Source organism: Amblyomma maculatum, chromosome 5 (assembly GCF_055883805.1).
Source record: "Amblyomma maculatum isolate TAMU_Amacu chromosome 5, ASM5588380v1, whole genome shotgun sequence".
NCBI classification, from domain to species: Eukaryota; Metazoa; Arthropoda; class Arachnida; order Ixodida; family Ixodidae; genus Amblyomma; species Amblyomma maculatum.
The window spans coordinates 122,564,036-122,585,542 of NC_139348.1; the positions used below are offsets into that span (position 1 = coordinate 122,564,036).

The window sequence follows — 21,507 nt, forward strand, 5'->3', positions numbered from 1 at the left end:
GGATTGGCGTACTCAAGCTTCCAGTCCGGTCCAGATATAATGATAATCGGCTATAACGATCGGATTTTGAGGTTTTCTCAATCTCGTTATAAGTGGACACCCTGCGTAGCGCTGACATACTACGGATCAAACACTGTCTGAGGGGCATACCTGGGATGGACAGGATTATACGGTGGTTGCACTCACCTTTGCCCTCGGGTATTTCCACCACCCAGTTATTCGCCTTCTCGACCTTGGCCCGCTTGTAGCCGTACCGTGGCCGCCAGTCCTGTCGAGATAGAAAAGCACATGATGAGCACATTTATAATCCGTGCTAACTATTCGATTCCAGCTATAATCTGCACGGGTATTTTATAAAAAGGGAGCAGCAGCAGTGATGCACTAAGTACTGCTTCAATGACGGATGAGTGTCCTAATATATTTCATATCGGACCTTTTCTGACACAAACGGAGCTTTGCTAAGCCACGAAACGGCGTAAAAGCGGAGGACTACTGCGGTACCATCGAGAATCCTGCCAAATGCTCCGGGTCACACCGATCCTTCACTGACCAGAACTGATCCATCCCTTCCGCACGCAACACTGCTTTATCCTAGGCAGTACAAGGGATCAGCCCGATATTGGCACGTGCTGACAATGTGCTGGTCCTATGTTGAGCCAAACACTTCCCCCACAGTGCCAATATTGGGCCCTAGGCTTGTGCTGCGGAGATACGAGAATGCAAGACACTGCTCACTTCGCATGCTATGCAGTGAACCTACGTGAAGCTATTGTTCGCAGGAACTTAGCAACTCCGAACCAAGCACCAGCTTTCAGGGTTGTTCGCATTCCTTCTCAACAGTAAGGAAGCACTTCTTTCTTTCTGCGAGATTACTTCGTGCTTCCAGCAGTGAAGCGGAAGCATTGTGGTGAGTTAGCGTGCAATTAATCAGTTCAACGCACGACTCGTGCCTGTGTCAAACATACTGGTATACTGGCGATGTGATGAAGGGTGCAGACAAATGCACTGCAGGCATATTGAATGCGCAGTTCTCAAAACGCACCAATATTATCAATTACACACCGTGAAAAATTTGGAAACAGTGAACTCTGCAAACACTCAAGACAATTCTTCTCAGTAAAGTAAATTTTTCTGCCATCCACGGATTTCTCAGACTGTAAAGCAAAGCCAGTCAAGAGGTATTCGTCCAGTGGCAGATATAGTCAGGCGTCTCATAATGACAATTCATATCCTGGTTGAAATCAAAGCGACAAACTGAGCGCAGTTAAGGCATGTATTGAGTTGATAATCTATAGAAGTTTAAGGTAACTAAGTGGTAGGTTGTAGTAGGTAGTGGTAGGGTGCAAGGTAGGTTAATAAAATGACGAAATCCCTTTTGATGGGACAACTACCGTGTTTACTCGGCTCTCAAAGTCTATCCTCACGTTATAATCGAAAACTGCGATTCAGTTGGCCTAAAGCAGCGCCGGAGTGCAGCCATATTGAATCCGTCACCACTCGGTTTCAGTTTACATGGTTTTACGATATTATGTTGGCAACCGGAGTACGAGGGAAGCCAAATCCCAATCCATTCGAAGTCAAAACATAGCCCTTTTTGCTCGTAGGCTCAGGGATCATGTCACGTTTATCCCACGCTTGCCAAATCTTTCGCAAGGGATTAGTGTGGTTATTTCTGTTTTGATCGCATTTCGCATGACAGAAATGTGCCGTGCACAGTACGACGCTTGCTTCAAAGAAAACCGATTCTGATAGAAGAAATCAGAAATTCTGCGGCAGCTCGACAGCTAGACATTAACTAATCTGCCATACGTGGGCAGTGGATGCAGCAAGAGATGATTTTTAAATGTGAGCCTGACCGTAAAGGCGTCCGATGACACCGTCTGGGAGAACGACAGTGAAAAAGAAGGCTTGGTTCTCGAGAGCTTGGCTTCCGATGACAAATGAGTGTTTTTGATGGGATTGCAAGGGATAAAGGTACTTTTCCAAGCACTTATCTCGCATTAGAATTGTGGTTTTATATTTCCCATTGGAAAATATGCAAAGTCGCTCCTCGCATTACATTCGCGGTCACAATACATTCCAGTAAATCTGGTACCTACATGTGCTTCTGTACTGCAATGGAAGTAATAGGACTAATAGTTACCTATAGCAAAAACAGCTATCTCGGTGCCAATAAAGCGACCATGTCTACATTCAAACCGAAAGCTGCCAACACAAACACAGAGTTGGCAAGGTTGCCCAAAGAATCCAAACAGTAACAAACCCCATTAAGAAAAAAGAAAAAATCTAGTCGGCGACACTGGCCGAAGCATTATCCTATACAGCTCAAATAGTTTAAAAAGAGCACACTGAACAAAGTTATCACCACTGATTGCCAGCGGTTATAATCCCGTGCTTTAAGTTTGGTTTGGGTTATGGGGTTTAACGTCCCAAAGCAACTCGGGCTATGAGAGATGCCATAGCGGAGGGCTCCGGAAATTTCGACCACCCGGGGCTCTTCAACGTGCGCTGACATCGCATAGCACAAGAGCAACAAGAGCACCTAGCCTTTTGCCTCCATTGAGAGGCGGCCGCCGCGGCTGGAATTCGATCCCACATCCTTGGGCACAGCAGTCGAGCACGCTAACCATTATGCAACCCCAGCAGGATCACGCACTCTAAGGTGCTCTGGTTTCCATTACGGAGTTGGTGTTAGAAGAAAAATCTAGAGTGGTGGCATAAATTTTCATAATGCAAGATCACTACTCTGGAAACCTTTGCAATCTCATCAACCCAGTTATCAAGATTTTTTTTTTTTCTGCTGGTTTCACAACCTTTATTTAATGAGAACTTACTGTATAAGCACAGTGCAATTAAGACCTTTTGTTTTCCAAATTTTTGTTTTGCTACCATTCTACTGTTCCATTAACTTCCTGCCTCTTCATTCAGCATGTTTTTTTTTTTTAATTACATACTCCGTGATGGCAACTAATTGCTGGACACAGTCTTCATCACTCGTTTACCTTAGCACAGCCATTTTCTGTCAAAACCTGTTTTCTGCTGAGAGCCCTTATGTCGCTAGATGAGTGTGTCAGTGAATCCCCTCAATGCCTCTTTTCTTCCTCCACGCACCGCTCATCACGTCACTGCTTGGTCACAAACATTCAGGGCAACCTTACCTTGATGGTCTCATCCCAGACAAGCTTCTCACGCTTGCGCGGCTTTATGCCTTTCTGCTTGGCAAATTCGGACCATCTCGTCGGAGGCTTGGGCTTGGGAACCTGTACACCGAAGGGAAATAAAGAGTCAGTATTATGTGCCAAGCCTGTCACTGAGAAACATGCAGTTTTCGGCCGTGGTCATGGTTAGGAACTGATTAACTAACGTCCAATTTGGACCCCACAAATTATTTGGAATAGTACTGCCACCTGCCTGCCACACAAGACCACAGTGCGAACTGCATTTCATATCACTTGCTTTCTTTTCTTTTGTGACCGGCAGATGGCGGCGCCTGTCAAGCTGGGCAGGTGGTTGAATATGAGCCTCTCTTTTCCGAGGCCATGGTGAACTACACCTCATCTGACCCTTCCACATTGGTCACGCAATGGTGCAAAAACACGGCCCCAAATGAAATCACCTCTAAAATGTGATCTCCACACAAAATCTTGCCATGCGCGTGCATACATCATAAGGCCATGTGCAATGATGCTCTTTAGAGGGCCTCACTGGACACAACTTCATCTAATTTTCAGCCTCGGTAAGGGCCGATTCCGTAGCTCATGTACTGGCGCTTCTGCCTTAACAATTTTAACGCAAAAGAGTTAAAGGCCCTATTGTCGTGAAAACTGGTAAATGGTGGTGTGAGTGAAAAGTAACTGGCATGGCTCTGGACGGTAGTAGCTGGCAGCTGATATGGCCAGGCAGTGACTGGTCATAGGGTTGTTTGACATCACGAGATCGTGCGACATGGCTGATTAGGCAGGAGCTGCCAACTCAGGCTTTTCCTTTCAGGGAGGAGGGTGGGTAGTACTAAACATTCTGGGATCCTTGCATTTCGTGTCAAGCATGGTTTGTAAGGCATGGTTAAGCAGGACTTATATATCAACATCGAGTTGCCTTACACATAACTGGGTCGCATACGACAGTTCACTAAAGGCATCTGTAAGATAATAGATGCAGAAATTAAGGAATCAGTAATTAAATGACTGGAAAAGTGCATGCACACAAACGATAATCTGCAAAAGAGGCCACAAATGGAAGCCGTTAACGTTGTCACATCGCATCAATAAGTGTGGAGGTCAAATGTCGCAACAATCTTCTCCCACAACTAGATAAAACTTATGACTTCTACACAAAAAAAAAGGAACCCCTGGAGCCCTCTAGTGAGCACTGTGCACTACACTGCGAATTGGCAAACACATATAGAACCAGCCAACTAGCACTCAGACCGACCGATTCAACAAATACACGCAATAGGTTTTATGATGCAGCAGAGCGCACATTTTTGTTTGCTTAGGAAAGAAGAAAAAACAGTCACGGTGCTAGTGATGTAATTAAATCTTAACAATTGCCGATTCTGAGGACAGCAATTCTGAAAGTCTGATCCAGCAGCTACTGATCACATCGGTGCAAAGCACTCTTGGTTGGCACAGCAAACGAGAGAAGTTGCATGCACAACTAGCTGAAAAACACTAACAACTTATTTTTACCAAGTGCAGCTACTAATCTTGGCATTCATGACTATTAACACAATGCAATCAACAATGTTTACACATGTTAACAGCTCATGCAGACGGTTAACAAAGAATACCTCACCGGTTTTTCACGTGGTATCCTCGTGGTACCCTCTGGCAACTGCAAAAAAAAAAAAAAAAAAAAAAAAAAAAATAGAAATGCTTCAGCCAGTAATTAACATCGTATTTTTACTTCTCCATGAGGGTTAGATAATTTATAATAAGCACCACATGTGCTGTAATCACACTGTCAGAGAAAGTATCGCTTGCATTAACGTCGCATAACTGTTCTCGGATCTAAAAAGCCATCTATGAGTCAAGATGGCACAAACTTATCAGGCAGGTTTTTGAGTCTCTTGGCAAAACACCTGACCGAATTTTGCATGAAAATGTCAAGGAACAAGGGAAAGAACAACTTGCAGTGGACATAGTGTTTTTGCCTTTGAAACCGAAAGACAAACTTCTCCAAATTTTGCAGTTTATTTACAAAGACTGCATCTAAGCAGCACCTTGAGGCAACAAATCTACACTGGACATCTCATTTAAGCGTCACGTCCAACACATATCCCAAAAAATTTGATTCTCCGATACGTGGGCCTTGGTTGAGGGGAGACATGGCTCTTAAAATTATTTTTCCAATCTTTAACCAAATTTGATAAAACCTGGTATTCTGATTCAGTTCCTTGCACTAATTTCAAATATGTAACTATTTTTCCAATTGGTCAATGAGTTTAAGAGAGAATGCAATAAATTGTTCATAATTTGCAAAAACAATGAAAAAATAACCGTACTAAAAAAAATTCCCATGGACACTTTGCTAGGTACTAGAAAGTGTAATGAAATGTTAGGAGCACTTTTTTGATATAACATATAACAGCGAAGTTATAGCAATCCAAAGTTTTCAATTTTGCTCTAAATTAGAGAGGAGGGCACCCATATTTGGAACAGTGAACTTTCAACTGCTATAACATCGCTAATATTCGTTATATCAAAAACGTGCTCCTAACATTGTATTCATTATGCTTTCTAGTACTCAGCAAAGTGTTCATGTCAATTTTTTGTAGTGCGGTTATGTTTTCATTGTTCGTGCAAATTATGAACAATTAATTTTGTTTATCTTTTGAACTAATTGACCAATGGGAAAATAGTTACATATTTGAACCAGTGCAAAGAACTGTATCAGAATACAAGGCTTTATCAGATTTGTTGAAAAATTATGAAAAATACCTTTAAGAGCCATGTCCCCCCTTAACGTCTCATTTAATCATACACTAGAGGAAACCCCGCCGTGCAAATTTATGTTACGACTTCTTGCTGCCCCTCAATCAGTACTGCAGAACAATATAAGAGCGAATCGATGGAAGCAGTTGCTGCTATGTCCAGAATGATAACGCAACCTCATACACAAGCCCAGTCACCAATTCTTGTCCATGTCTTATTTCCAATTTCTTTTTCCTTGACAAATAGCAACATGCAAAAACTAGAACTCCCCTCACTCCCACCAGTGCTCAATCTCCCACATGAAGCATTAGAAAAAGAAACACACTGCACAAAAGTAAGAAAGACAGATGGCCATTCCTGAAATAAGTACACAGAAAACTGAGAACACTGAATCAGATGAATCAGTGTCATCTTCAGTTGAAAAGATGAAACATCAAGTCACACTACTCACTACTGAAATAAGTACACAGAAAACTGAGAACACCGAATCAGATGAATCGGTGTCATTTTCAGTCGAAAAGATGGAACACCAAGTCACACTACTCATTCCCACTGTATTTTTTCCATCAGGTGGTAACATGAGTGCAAGTGGTTAGCCAACAATGCCTTTCTGCAGCTGGATTCGAGAGCACAGAATGTTGATTGCTATTTCTACCAGGCTATTCCTACAAACTTCAATACCGGCTGCAGCAATTAACAATACAGGCACAAAGCTCGGATGTTTGTGTAAATTAGGCACGAGAATATCGGGGGGCGGATATACATAAACTACTGGAAGTTGGTGCGAAAAGGCATTTCTAACTCTACGACAACGCCCATCATGTGGCATGCCTCAGTAATGAACTGCAGTTACCAATATGCCTGAAGAATAACAGAAAACAAATGCAACTTGCTATCAGGTCACTTTAAAAGTAGCTGCCAGACACAAATTGCAGCCCAGAGCAGATAAGGTTTTCACCAGTCCCTCATGGTCTTACCAGAGCAACGATGACATCTTCTTTCCGCTCTGTAGGTAGCTGCAAGGAATAAAAAAAAAAAAGAAAGAAAACTGCGTGTAAGCAACAGGGTGCACTATAAGGTATCACCACATAGGCCATTCATCACAGTCCGCTGCAACAAAAACAATGGCAGCATCATTGTCCATGTTTGTGGAAACAGAAAAAGTGACAATGGCAGCAAACGAAAAGGCGCAGAGGTCGCCAGTAATAAGACATGACAGCATGCTGACTCCACACAAGCAATTCAAGCTGGTTTACCGTCTTTTACGATGCAAATAGGCAAACAAGAGACAAATGAGATTTTTAACTGATAGTTTCTGCACTCCGGCAAACAGTGCTATACTTAAATTTACAAAGGAGGAGCTCTCTTCAAGCATTTGGTGATCTGTTTATGAGCCACTTGTGGTTGCCCAGATATGTCTCGATGGCCCAAGTATGGCGCCAGAATGGAGGAAGTTTGCTACAGTGTCAAAGCAATGCTTTAAAGAGTAATTCCGTGGTCTTATCTAAAATTGTGTGCAACTATCACATCACAATCTTTGGAGTCCTCCATCTTTGGCACATGACACCATTTCTTTTTAAAGTATTCTAAAACACTCGAATCAGAAAACCAAAACCGAAATTGGGTTCATGGTCAGGGACGGATCCCCATGCTGGCACAGATATGAAATGACCGAAAATGGCGTCATTTGCCCGACAGTCAATACAAGCCCCAAAATCTGTCCTTCATGCAAAAAGCAGGAGTTGGCATGTGATAAATATGTACGATATTGCAAAGGCAGTGTCATTTGAAGGAATCTCATGAACTGAAGCCATGAAAATGGCAAACATCAAAGTCGCTTTGAGCAGGGGTCAATGGCTGAATGGCTGTCAAGCTCAGAAAAACTGGTCAGTAAGGAGGAATAAAACATGATAAAAATTGCATTACATCCCTCTCCAAACAACACGTGGAGTTGCCTTCAAATATACACCAAGGACAGTGGCATCCAATTTTCCTTCTCAGTAAAAAATTGATTTTGTGGCTCTCTCTGACTATACTGATATCTGGTAACAAACAAAAAAAAAGAGAAGAAGACACTTACAGAAAACTGCATTTGAAAAATGTCCCTGCCACTCAATTCATGCTCATGACATCGTGACCCGTTTGGAAGTGACTATCAAAATAGCCTAGACCCTGGGATCCCCTGACACAAAAGCTGCCTCGGCTTCTCTTCAGTTAGCTTGCGGTACCAACTTGAGGCAGCGATTTCTGCATTTCGTTTCATATTTTGCAGTGTATGAAAAAGCTCTATTTTTAATTAGAGCAGTGACTTAACCATCACAATGCGGTAATGTACAGAGGCCAATTTCAACTTGGTCTGGTTTGGTTATGGGGGTTTAATACCCAAGGCAACTCAGGCAATTAGGGACGCTGTTGTGGAGGCTGGCACTCTGTTTTGACCACCTTTAAAGGGCTACTCCAGAAGTCTTTTGACGTTCGAATATTCTGATAAAAATTTTACTCTGGATTGTCTTATCCGCCCTGGCGCATTCTACCAAATTTGGGTGCCATGCGATAATTCGTTCGCGTGCGACATGGTTTTAAAATGTGCAGTTTTCATGGCTTCTTTTGAAACGATTTCTCTGTACAACACTGGGTCTGTGACATCACAAACATTGCACCCGCGCTACTGCCCACTTCTCGCATGATCATGAAATTTTGAGGCCTGTATCGGGCTATCTCAGACATCTTAAGTACTTCTTCGTGATTTCCAAATTTTAATTCCACCATCCAACGCACTTGCAAGTGTTTTTCGAATATTGTGTGTGACGTCACTGTTTCATCAACTAGAATGTCGTTTCTGGTCATGAAAGTAGTTCCGGTTTCGGTTCGTTCTTTTTTCCTTTTTAAAATAGTTCTACTTCGAATTTTAAAAACCGTTTTTTGTGTGTGTGTGTCTGTGTTCCAACACACACACACAGGGCACACTGAGGAATGTATTCCAGTCAAAAACTCAAAACAATAAAAAAACCGCCGGAGCTGCCCTTTAAGGTAAGCCTTCTGAAGAAGCTTCCAGTCAGTGCTCTTTGCCAGCACTGCTCTGTGAATGAACTTTTTTTTTCTTGCAGTGGATGTCAACAGTGACTGAAGCGCTAACGTCGATGGTTCTACAAAACATGCCATTTGCGACTGGGAAACATGCTTAGTGCAAGGTCATTTGTTCAATGTTTTAGCAGCTGTGTCTTTACAGTACTCCTTTGAAGTTGCGCTCCTGCAACACGCAGTTACGATGTACATGTTTCTGTGTGCAAACCGTGTAAAAAATATGAATGCACAGTGAAGTGCAGTACACATACCTGCCAACGTGGAGAGATCAAAAATTTTATTCACACCAATAATGACGGGGAGAAAATGAAAGAGGGAGGGGGAGTAATGTCCAGTGAGTCTTAATTTAAATATTTTAAGCATACACACAAGCAGCGACAGCAAGCAAGAAATGCGGGTGCTAGAGGAGTGCGCCGAGAGACGTCTGCATGCCGGCTCCGCAGCCGACGCCAACTGATGGGTGCCGCATCCCTGCCGTTTTGTCTTAATGGCATCGGCCTGAAGTTAATTTTTTTAATGCAATAGTATTACTAGTCCCTTTACGCAATATTTTGTCCACGACCATTGTTGGCCACGACGGGCCCGAAAGATGATCTATCACGCTGTCATTAGGCACAGCCAACATCCTCTGGACTACGGCGTTGGCATGGCGCAGCTCGGCAACATGAGGCATATGGCCGAGAGCGATACAGGAAGATCAGATGACACAACGTTAGGGCGAAACTGCGGCAACGAGCCTTCAATGTGAAGCGCGCCGCGAGGCCACCCTTTAGTTGTGACAGAAGGCGAAGCTTCTACATTTACTGTGGCTGCACTGTCTGCATGCCATTGCCACCTGCCGCCGCCCAACTCGCTTCCACCTACAAGAAAGACCACCACGCTGCCACCAGTCAAAATCGGCACGGTATTTATGTGGGCATAGGCCAAGGCAGAGGTCACTTATCAGAAGATTTAGGGCAATGATCATGCAATCGGGAAGTTCGGTCATAAATCGGAAGTCTTCTGGGTAAACCAGAAGGGTTGGCAGGTATGAATACAGTAGTGGCAAATGAAATCAGCTGTATCGGCAAGTGAGCCAGAATTTCATCCAGTGTCACGCTCTAAACTGAAAACGCAAGAGTGCTAGGGAGAGGGCGCCTTGCCTGGTATGGCTTTGGGAACAAAGTGCACATGTTGCTTAGTTACTATGCGGTTAAAAAGAAACGAACTTTGGAGCTAAGCCTGTCACTGGAACAAATAATATGCACTAGGTACAGCTATGAATCACAGCTAATCAAAGGGCTCTTAATTAATGTTACCCTGTCCTTGCCAAGTCACCATTTTAACGGCAGCATCCATATAGGGTGGATCAGCATGTGCAACTCACGTTGATAATTGGTACCACATTTGCAAGCTCTGAATCGGAGAATGAAAACAATTAGTTGCGAGGTTCTGTGAGCAGGAGAGGCCTCTCTAGTGCTGGCTTCAACATAAAAGTGGTACTTGCCTCCCGTCTTAAGTCAGAACAATGCAACTGCCTCATCCAGCAGGAGTATGAACTCACATTTTGAGACATCATTAATCAGCTGCATATAGTTTCTGAGCTTAAGACCATCATGTAGTATGCAAAATATGTGTTCCAATCAGTCTGCCAACTGTGTCGTCACGGTTGCGTTGTTAACAGCCCACACCGAGGAGCTGCGCCACAACACCCAACAAATATATTCAGTCCTCTTGGAGAATGCGTGCTCCTGAGATAAACAGAGACAGTGCAAGAACAATCTAGTGCCCACTGAAAAAGTACACTACTTGCGGGTAGTGGATAGATGTACGAATTTCACGGAGACATCGCATGGGACACGGTAACTTATCTAGCGCAAACAACACCACAAACAGGAGCCCGTTGTGTTACTGTAAACACTATGATTACCGGGTGACTGTCCCTTTTTGTCTTTGGTTTTTGCCTGCTTATGGTAGCATCGGCGTGGTCCTATAAGCAATGCACTGAGCAGGAAAAATATAACCCTTTGCCCATTCCTGGCCTGAGCTGTAAGAGTCTAAATTCAGAGCGTAGACAATTTTTCTCTCACTGGCACACTTCATTTCAGTCGTCCAATGACGTTCTAGGGCAGAAGGACAGACGGTTATTCTGCTTTTACGTCCACTTTGGCCTTGGTTGGTCGGAGCCAAGATGAGTTGCAGAGGGTAGACGATGATGCACGAGCTCGTTTGTGCTTTTCCTTAGTTGCGTTTTGTTCGATAACATGAGGTCTGCGCAGATACACGATACAGTTTTGCTCTTCTTACCTTGTATCTGGTCACATAATACCAGTGTCGGCATGTGCTTTTCTTACTTTGTGCCTCATCCCATCACACAGTACCCGGTGGCTGAGAACAGTGGGACCACTGTTTAGGCAGCTACACGCTAACGTTGCGCCACGAGAGGCCCTGACCAATCAGCGACAAGACAAGCACTTAAGAAGGGATGTTATCAAGAATCTAGGGGTTCTTGTCCCGAGTCTCCAACTGGGAGGGCTCAGGCCATGTATATCTCCCTCAAAAATTCCATCTGACTTTACTCGAACCCTGCTATTCTGATAAAAGCAAAGATTAACAGCGCTAACAAATAGACACAAATAGACACACAGGATAGGTGCTGTGTCCTGTGTGCCTTTTTGTGAGTGTCTATTTGTTAGCGCTGTTAATCTTTCTTTTTAAGAGCAATGCACCAACTTGCCCCGCAATTAGTTTTACATGCTATTCTAATATACACAAAGATTTTCATTTTTCTCTGAGTCTTTGTATTCATCCTCAGTGCCCAATGCCAATCAGAAAAAGAAAAGATTTCAACTAGCTGCCTACAACTAGCTGCCAACAACTCCAGTCAAATTGTTAACGGTAAAGCGTCACAGCCAGCAACCATAAAAGAACCACAGCGAAAACACACCAAGTGACCCCATACCTCAAAGAGTTTGTTGATGAGCAGCTGTGCGTCATCCCTAGCGAGGGCCTTTATGTACTCTTCTCGTGACTGTGACCTGCATTAAAAGATAAATATGAAATAAGTTCCAGCGATGCATGCTGCAAAACCGTCATAATCATAGCAAAATATTTTACAGCAAAACACAGCCGCTGAAAACACAGCAGATCCCGTTTGGCAATTTAGCTTGGCTAAGTACTAATATACAAAGAAAACTTTAGCTCACATTTAGGTAAGTTCATTTAGCTTTCCTTTGCCACATCTTGCTATGTTTAGCAAGGTACTTAATGGATGCTTTCAGGCTTTTATTAAGATGACAGAGGCCCAATTGATGTCTATTCTGCACCTTTTGACAGGGGAGATGACGATGAAGGAATCGGAAGAGCAGAGTGAAAGATTTACAGCTTAGTAAACATATAAACTGCCTAACGAGATCATGCAGCTGTCTAAAGCAGCGGCCAATGAATTAAGCTGATCTCTCGGCCTCAGCCTGGGTTCGAAAGCCATCGGCAGTAAATTTTTTCTTTCCGAGCTGTTGCTTGAAGGACATTCAGAGCTACCTCGGTGAAATCCAAGAATGCAAGCAGCAATGTTTCCACAATGAAATAAACTGATTCCTATGTCAAGAAGCGAACTTGCAGAGTACCCCAAGTAGTATGACTCCACAAAGGACATATTGACAGCAATGTGGCAGAGAGCTCAGGTAGAATCAAGCTCGCTGCTTTGCCTCGCTTGTTTACGCTAGAAAGCTAGAGAGGTTGGAATATATCAAATTGGACAAAGCTAAGCCCTGGAACAGAACTCTTGTGACATCTGCAGAAGTCTCAAGATTTTTAGAGGTGAGTTCAAGAGTTCCTATCACTTTCAGGAAATTTGAAATGCTGCTGATGTGCTATGAGCCACACAAAATGGCCCACAAGCAAATGACCTAGGCAGTTTACTTGTGACAAAGGCATTTTAGCTATGGTACACCTGCAAACACAGGTCATTTGAAAGTCAAGAAGCAAAACAAAATGGCCAGTTAAACTCGGGGGAATAGAATGAGTGACATATTTGAATACTGTGGTAATTTCCTGGCAGTTGCCCCTCCTTCTCCGGTAAGCAGCACGTTTTTCGGAAAGATGATGGCCCAACCAAATACAAAAGTGTCTCCAAATGGATAACTACCAGCCTATCTTGGTTTACCCCAATTTTTTAGCTAGCCTTTTGAAGCACCACGCACAGCGCACTCCCAGCCGTTGCAACAAGGTAGGCATGTCATTAGCCTAATTTTCCGTTGAAAATAAAATAGCGTGAACGCCGACTAACTGCAGCTGCTAAAAAGGTGCATTCACATTGTGCCACGGACACCACAGCGCGCATCTTCGACGATGCAAGTAGCTACAAGCCATTTAATCATGCGTGCAGCCATTCGCAGTGCTTCATGGACGACAAAAGGTGGATGCAAGGGCACGTTTTTAAACGACGAGCTAAAAGCAGTGATTTCTTTTTGTTTGTTCTAGTTCTCTTTTCCTACTCGTAATACATACGTCAAACACATAGCTGCGCAGAATGTGCTATCACTCATCCTAAACACCACAGACGCTGTCATTCAAAAGCAAGGTCACGGCAAACCATCGTGACTTACGCACAAAGTCGGCATTAAGCACAAAATACACATCGAAATGAAAAGACGAGCTTCTAGGAAATCCTCGACTTTCGCATCGCTGACATCATATGACACAACGACGTTGACACGTGCAGGGTGTTTACAAGTGTTTTCGGAACCTCTTACTTGAGCTTGGTGTAATCCAAGGGGTTAGGATCTGTGGCGAGAAGATTTCCGAGGTCAAACTCGAGGTCTAAGTCCTTTGCAACGTCTATGGGCTTGTAAGAGGCCTCTTTTTCGGCAGCCTCCAACAAAATTTGCTCCGCCAAGGCGGCCATATTTGCGAAAGACATAGTTGCCGATAATGTGAGTAGGTATCGACAAATCTAACCAACTACTAATAAATAATGCTACAAAGTAGTTTTTCTAGAAAATAAAAAAATGTTGTGCAAATTTTATTACATAGTTGAAGTATTGTACAAATGTTCATTATTACAAGAATAAATACTGCCACAAAGAGGTAAAAAAATGAATTCAATAAAGTTTAATAGAACACACACAAAAACATATTTTGAAGTTTTATTACACGTTTTCCTTTAGATATATAAAATTGCTGAATTTTTGCTTCTGTCTATTGCCAACCGACAACGTAAAACATTTATTGTAGTTTCTGTTTCTGCCACCAGGAAGCCACAAAGCGTCGCAAGTAGGTGAGTTTCGCTACCTCCGCTAGCACTCTCGCCTCTCCTAAAGTTACAACAAAGGGCCGTCGATTGGCTACATGTTTTTACATCGGCCAATCGGGGCTGCGTTTACAGCGAGCGCGACGCCGGTGCTTTCCCAGCCGCCGCCGCCGCTACCAGCGAGAAACAAGCGAGTGCTCGCTCTAAAGCCGTGCTTGCTCGTGGGCTGGCTTGTGCGAGTTCCCGCCGCGACTTTATCTCTGCGATGACATGAGTGGTCGCGGGTGCGGTTACTGTGGTGGTTTCTTCGTCGTCTTGCCGGATCTAGCCGCTACCGTGCTCCTACTACCCCATCCGTGCACCGCGGCGCGGTGATCTCTCCGGCAACGACGCGGTTGCTCGTGGTGCAAGCTTGTGGTGTCTGTGTTGCTGCGGGCGAAATGCGGTGAACGCCACAACACGACGACGCGTGTTTGTGCTTCCCCTCCCCTTCCTTAGTTGTAATTTTTTTTTCGTACTTCAGTGAATACTTGTTTTAACTCATCGGTGCCCCGTGGTCGGTTTGCGTTCTCCAAATTCCAACCCCGCCCCGTAGTGGTTGGTGCTCGATTCTTCGACAACAGCCTCTGAGTTGATTCTTCAGGAGGAAACAAAGCGCTGGGCGTCACAATGAAGAAGCAAATCCTGCGAGTCAAGCAGCTTGCGGATCAGACGCTCCTAGGGTGAGTCCATCGCTTTTGGCTTTGTCAAACCCCCCCATCAGCCGTTTTGTTGTTCCGGGCGGCAAGCCCGTCTTTTTTCCGCAGGTCAGTGTCCACGAAGTCACGGAAGCCAAAGTGTTTTCTGGTGTTTTATTGTTAGGTCTGGGTGTGTTCAAGTCTCTCCCCCCCCCCCCCCCCCTTTGGTTTGGAGGGGGGGGGGGGGTTGCTTTCCAGCGCGCGCGTAAATAGCGAAACGCAACACTCGTGATTCATCCCTCGTGGAGACGACCGCTGACCGAGCGAAAATATGAGACTCCCTCCCCATCGGTTCCCCGGATTTCTGGCTTTCTCTTTTTTTCTGTTCTCACTACGCTCATCCATTGGCTTTCAGGCAGTTTCTCTAGCTTGGAGTCTGCAGACGTAGTCATTGCGCTCTCCAACTAGTTCGCGTTGCAAGCGCTTCGGTGAAGTCGCTTGTGATTGCATTTTCGCTGGTACTACATCAGTAGTGGCTGCGTTACACTGAACACATCGCATACCATGCAGTTGCGTGCCGTGTTTCCGTTCCGAGACGACGCTGCACGTCAAGATATCGAGCTATTGCGACGTCCCGAAACGGATGTTTCGTTTTTCTGCTCTTTCGACTGCCGATTATCAATAGTCACAGCTTTCAGCACTCCGAAGGGTTGCTTCCAACCATAAAACTACGCGTTTTTCTTGGACATCATCCATCGAACGCGCAAACGAGGAATGGCCGCGCCTCTTCGCTTCCTGTCTGAGCTGACCGGGCCTTTATGCTTCGGGATTGCACCTACGTGTCGGCCTGTATTACGGCCCCCTTGTTGCGGTGAAAAGAAGCACAGATGATGCCTGAAATTGAGTGTGGTTACGCCGAGATAAGTCTTAAGCCAAGTGAATTGCGTGCAGTTTCCTTGAGGTACGGATCCGTGTGCGACCTTGATGCCAGCTGACTCTGCCGGGTTTGTTTTCGTTCATTTCTATGTGACGAAACCGCGTGGCATGAGACCCGGTAGTTTCTATTCGTCTACGGTGGCCATCCGTGCTGTTACGTCGACAAATACGCGCCTTATCTCCTCTCGTTCCGAGCTCACGAGGTAAGATAAGGCAATTACGATATCGCTTTATCGGGACGATCACGCGAGTGCACCTGTTATAGCTCTGTCGGCAAGGGCTGCGGGTAGTAGAAATCTCGGCTTGCTGATAACCTGCTAACGATGGGGGTGGAGAGCGTTGTTTCGACGCGCGGTTTGGGCCTCAGTGCGGTCGCCGCGCAGGCGGTCAGCCAGACGGCCTTTTGGTTGGACGACACCAAGCCTGACTCATTGTTTGTTGTGTTGGTTGTGGTTCGTGCAATAAAACTGCACTCCGCGGGACGGTCATTTAGGTTCACTGACGTCAATCTCTGCCGAGTTTTGACTCTGACATCAGTCCCTTCGAAGGTTCTTGCAGTCAATCAAGAGTGCTACGACACCTATTTTCAGGGTTGATGGAATCATCTGCATAGTTTGCAAACTCAGCAGTCGCAGATTGGCTCCTGAAGTCTGAGGCGAACTTTGTGTATTGTCGGGAGTAAAATTAATATATTTACCAACTGGACGTTTCACCCGCTCGCCGCTTTTTGGGGAGATTTTATGTGTGTCTGCCTACCAGGGTCGATGCTGATCGAGGGAGACTCTAGCTAAAAACAATCAACTTCGCCTGCCTCGATGCCAGAATCTGGAATAAAAATCGCGCTAAATTTATGAGCAACTTGATGTCAGAGTGTATGCGCCACTATTCAATCCCAACAGTACTATGCAACAGAGCGGCTCCTAGCACCGTCCGATGCATTGAAATGTAATTAGAGTTCTTCGTTATCGGATGGTTTAACTTTTTGCCATTCGACCTGCGTCATAACGAAGAATGGAAAGTAAATACAAACAGATCAATGTACGGAATGTAACTTTTGTAACTTTTCCACCGTTTCCGTTCGCCTCCTTTTTGACATCCATCACCAACCCCACGCTGACTCCAAGGTCACTCACTACCGCGCACGTTTCTTCCACGCCACGCTCGGGGTGCTGATACCTCAAGCGAACATACATAAGCATGTCCGATCATCTCCCGTTCGCAACTGCACATGATACGGCCGCTCTTATTCTTCTAGTATCACTTGCGAGCCGTGGAAGCCTCCACAATCCTCACCCGAGAAGGGTGAAACGCATTAAAATGCCACCTCGTAGGACTCCATGGCGGAAAAAAAGATGCAGCGAAGCGCAGAACAATGAAGCGGTTTCGTGAAAACTCGACAGTGCTGGAATTCACCATCAGAATTCGGCGTTTTACCCGTTGCACTGTGATGAGCAAACGACTATCGATCCAGTTGTGTGAATGTGTGTATTTTTACTGGAACTCACGAAGCATTTAAAAATCATTTGCCAGCACGTGACTTCACTCGAAGGCGTTCAAAGCGCTACTCGTATAGGTGCAAGGCGGTCTACCGTGATGGTATAGCTCGGCAGGTATTGGGTTGGAGGGGGTCCTTTGATAGCTGAGTGCCGCTTTTTTCTTAACCTGTGTACAGCACAGCATGAATCATCTGCATTCGCTGCGTTTTGTTTTCTGCGTGGTCTATCCGGTTTTTTGTTTTTTTGTTTTTTTTTCAAGGCACCTCGGCTAAATATGTTCGAAATTTCGTGATAACGTCGCAGCAATGTCAACGCAGCATTTCCTATGCCGGGGTAGCGCGCCGTGGCTTCTTGCTAATTCTCCCTGACTTCAACCGTCAAGTATACTATTCAAGCCACGGGGCCTGCATCCTAGCATTTATCGGTTAAGGTAGGGTAATAGCGGAACGCGAGTGTGCATGGCCAGAGTGATTACCGCACCCCGCGCAGCTGGGGGCTATAAAAGCTAAGGAAAAAGCATTTTTCACAATTTTATTCTGAACATTTACCTCTTCACCCTAGATTTCTCACCGGAGGAAATGAACCTGGGAATATATCCTGCGTTTTCTTTTATGTTTCTAAAAGACGTCAAACTTCTTAACGAATATCAGGTATTTTAACCGTATTTATTAGACCTTCTGCACGGAAAGCAGATCCTGCGTTTGGCGCATGACAGCCTTAGATGTTTATGCGCCATAAAACAGAATAATACAGAATCGCAGCACATCGCACATGCGCACTGTCGCCCCGCAGTTACCCTATCCCTCTAACCAGTGGGGTACTCCTATTATAAATCTATCATCTGTTACCCGCCCACCATCTTTGTGCAGTGTAGTTCCGGAATTTGGGAAATGCCCCGTTTTTCACCGTCGCGTTTTCACCATCCGGATAAAACGAAAAATCGCGTTCTACCTGGACGCGAAGAACCCTTATTGTCATTTGTGTCCAGCAAACGGTCGGTGCAGTTGACGGGCCTAGTTGTAGAGTAGTTTTATTAGTATCAGATGTGTTATTGTGTTCATATAGTACAGTTCCAGGCGAACGTAATTAAGCGACATGTTCATTTATCGTGCACTAAATGGTTCGTATCGGTTTCGTAGTTCGTATACCTTACCGGTATCACTCAAGAGGAAAGTGTACAACAGTTGCATCTTACCTGTACTCACCTATGGGGCTGAAACGTGGAGGCTAACCAAGAGGGTTCTACTTAAGTTGAGGACAACCCAGAGGGCTATGGGACGAAAAATGGTAGGGGTAACATTAAGAGATAGAAAGCGTGCAGAGTGGGTCAGAGAAATAACTCAAGTTACCGACATTCTAGTGGAAATTAAGAAGAAGAAATGGACATGGGCAGGACATGTAGTGCGAAGAGAGGATAACCGATGGTCGCTGAGGGTAACAAACTGGATTCCAAGGGAAGGAAAGCGTAGTAGGGGGCGGCAGAAAGTTGGGTGGGCGGATGAGGTTAAGAAGTTCGCAGGGTTCAAGTGGATGCAGCTAGCACAGAACCGGGTTAATTGGAGAAATATGGGAGAGGCCTTCGCCCTGCAGTGGGTATAGTCAGGCTAATGATGATGCTGAAATGGCTCGTGTACGTGTTTTTTTTTTTTTTTTTTTTTCCAGCGCTGTCCCTCTGAAGTGCTACTACTGTGTACTAGAATAGCATTCTAGTACACTGTAGTGCCACTATTCCTTGCACAAACTTCCAAGTGTTACGCAAAGAATAAGGTCTTTATTTGATCTTGATTAAAGTCTTCTCTCTTTAATACACATGCGGAGGATATCGGGGACCTTGTTGGTCGTCAAGATCGCCTCACAGTAGGTGCAAGAGAACTTCCCAATGGCGACCACTTTGCAGATTATGTTATAGAGTTCTAGTGCTCCACATTGTGCTATTCATCGCATGCGGTGCAGTAGTGAACCGCGCGACGGTTAACGCGACGCCGTGTCATTGACCGCGGAGGCGATGCAGCTGCGCGCGCGGTGCGGACAATTGATGCAAACATTGTCCTCCTCGTGCGCCCTACAAAACGCCGGGAAAAGGTCTCCCGGTAGTCGCAGGTGGAATGCTTATCAAGCCTTCTCATCTCGAGGGAAAAACACGTCGACATGAGAAAATAATAAAATAAAAAAATAAATACTCAGAATGTGTATCGCGATTCTCGTCGACTGTGAGAAAATCCGCGCGTTGCGTAGCAACATTAATTGCGTGTCGAGGCAATCCGCGGGGCTGTGTGCTAACAGCCGAGGTCGAATATACGGGGTTGGTTGGTGTTCTTGGTCGGAAACAGAAATTATTTTTGCTCGTATTTTATTTTTCTTTCTAACGAGGCTTTGTAGCCATTAGTATGCGTAGACCACTCCGCGTGGTTTCGCAACTGCTTCCTTAGAGTTTCGAGAAGTCGTTTTTTGCTTGGCCGTAGAAACTTTTTGTTTTTCATTTTTCAACTCCGTCGCCAAACGTGCACGCAGATATTGCAGGGAGTGTCTGCTGCCAGCCATGCAAATGGCGACGCGAAAGCACTTCATTTTTTGCATTAGCGCATTGCAAGATCAAGCTCCGTGTGTGATGGCTTAATACTATTGCGGTTGTGCGTAATGTAAATATTACGACGTAGACTGCGTTAACGAATAGTGCGGCTGTTTGGGAAGGTTTTACATGTTTCTCGTGCGTTTGGCTTGTTTTATCTCGTCAGTTTTAATGGCAGTCAATGTATTTGGTTTCAGCCCCTACCTCTGAGCACACGTTACGAGAGCTATGTGGTGACCGGGAGCCAGCGGAGCTTTACGATGTACTTACTAATAATGCCGCGTGCAAAATCACCATTTGCCCCGCATACCTTTTCAGATACGCCCCGAAGTAGTCCAAATGGTTACAGGGGGCTCGACTGCCGAGCCCAAGGTCGCGCGAGTTGGACCCACCGGCCTTTCTATGAAGGCGAAACGGTTGTTTCGATGGAGGCGAAACGCAGTGGCGTCCGTGTGCTGTACGATGTCAGTGCACGTTAAATAACTCCAGATGGTCGAAATTGCTCCGGAGCCCTCCAATGCGGCGTCTCACATAGCCCGAGTCGCTTTGGGACGTTAAACCCTACAAACTAAACCTTTTGAAGGTATGGCCCCGGGCATCATCGTCTGCTAGCACCGCAAAAGCCTCGTCGTCTGCCCCACTTCCCCCCTTCGTGGCATCGGCCTTTAATGGCGCCCGTGTGCTGTACGATGTCAGTGCACGTTAAAGAACTCCAGATGGTCGAAATTACTCCGGAGCCCTCCACTGCGGCGTCTCACTTAGCCTGAGTCGCTTTGGGACGTTAAGCCCTACAAACCAAACCTTTTGAAGGTATGGCCCTGGACATCATCGAGCATCGTCTGCTAGCACCGCAAAAGCCTCGTCGTCTGCCCCACTTCCCCCCTTCGTGGTCTCGGCCGTTAGTGGCGCCCGTGTGCTGTACGATGTCACTGCTCGTTAAAGAATTCCAGATGGTCGAAATTACTCCGGAGCCCTCCACTGCGGCGTCTCACATAGCCTTAGTCGCTTTGGGACGTTAAACCCTACAAACCAAACCTTTTAAAGGTTTGGGCATCATCGAGCATCGTCTGCTAGCACTGCAAAAGCCTCGTCGTCTGCCCCATTTCCCCCCTTCGTGGTCTCGGCCTTTAACCAAGCGCGTTTAATAGGCACGCCTCAACGCGAGGGTATAATTAAGGCCAGAAGCGGCGAGGTAACGGCAGTCACGGCGCATTCAGTACAAAGGGGGCATGGCATTAAGTGCCAGGCCTTCCGCTAGTTGACCTAGATGCTAACGTCGTCGGCCCGCCGCATTTGATCAGCACAGAGGGGGAAAAAATGTTGGATATATTATATATGAAAAACAACGATAAGATTTTCAACGACAAACTACAAATCAAAAGTGCGAGGGTATTGAATACGAAAGTTCGCTCTCTGTTCGTGGCGGAAACTAGCTCTTTCGGCAACTCGCCGCGACCTTCCCAGCCGCCGCTGGCTCATCGTTGTTTCCTCCATCCAACTTTCGCCGCAGGGTTGCGTTTCTTTTTCGGAAGGCGGAATGGGTGGCAGCTGCTTGTTCTTGGCTTTTCCTTTTACGTTGTCC

General features: G+C 45.5%; 2 protein-coding genes across 2 annotated transcripts in view; one reads left to right on the top strand and one right to left on the bottom strand.

Annotated features, from left to right (window-relative positions):
- The window catches only part of LOC146189394 (ribosome biogenesis regulatory protein homolog), a 28,084-nt gene extending 14,154 nt beyond the window's left edge, over nucleotides 1-13,930 (bottom strand). Inside the window, exons 1-6 of the mRNA XM_084604225.1 lie at nucleotides 13,751-13,930; nucleotides 11,959-12,034; nucleotides 6,911-6,949; nucleotides 4,795-4,833; nucleotides 3,159-3,260; nucleotides 187-268 (exon numbers count right to left, since the gene is read on the bottom strand). Of these exons, the coding sequence (XP_084460351.1) occupies nucleotides 187-268; nucleotides 3,159-3,260; nucleotides 4,795-4,833; nucleotides 6,911-6,949; nucleotides 11,959-12,034; nucleotides 13,751-13,917 (505 nt within the window). The 5' untranslated portion in view covers nucleotides 13,918-13,930. The remainder of the gene's footprint in view (nucleotides 1-186; nucleotides 269-3,158; nucleotides 3,261-4,794; nucleotides 4,834-6,910; nucleotides 6,950-11,958; nucleotides 12,035-13,750) is intronic.
- A 388-nt stretch (nucleotides 13,931-14,318) lies between these two features.
- Nucleotides 14,319-21,507, top strand: part of LOC146189395 (uncharacterized) — a 106,605-nt gene continuing 99,416 nt past the window's right edge. Inside the window, exon 1 of the mRNA XM_084604227.1 lies at nucleotides 14,319-14,969. Within this exon, the coding sequence (XP_084460353.1) occupies nucleotides 14,917-14,969 (53 nt within the window). The 5' untranslated portion in view covers nucleotides 14,319-14,916. The remainder of the gene's footprint in view (nucleotides 14,970-21,507) is intronic.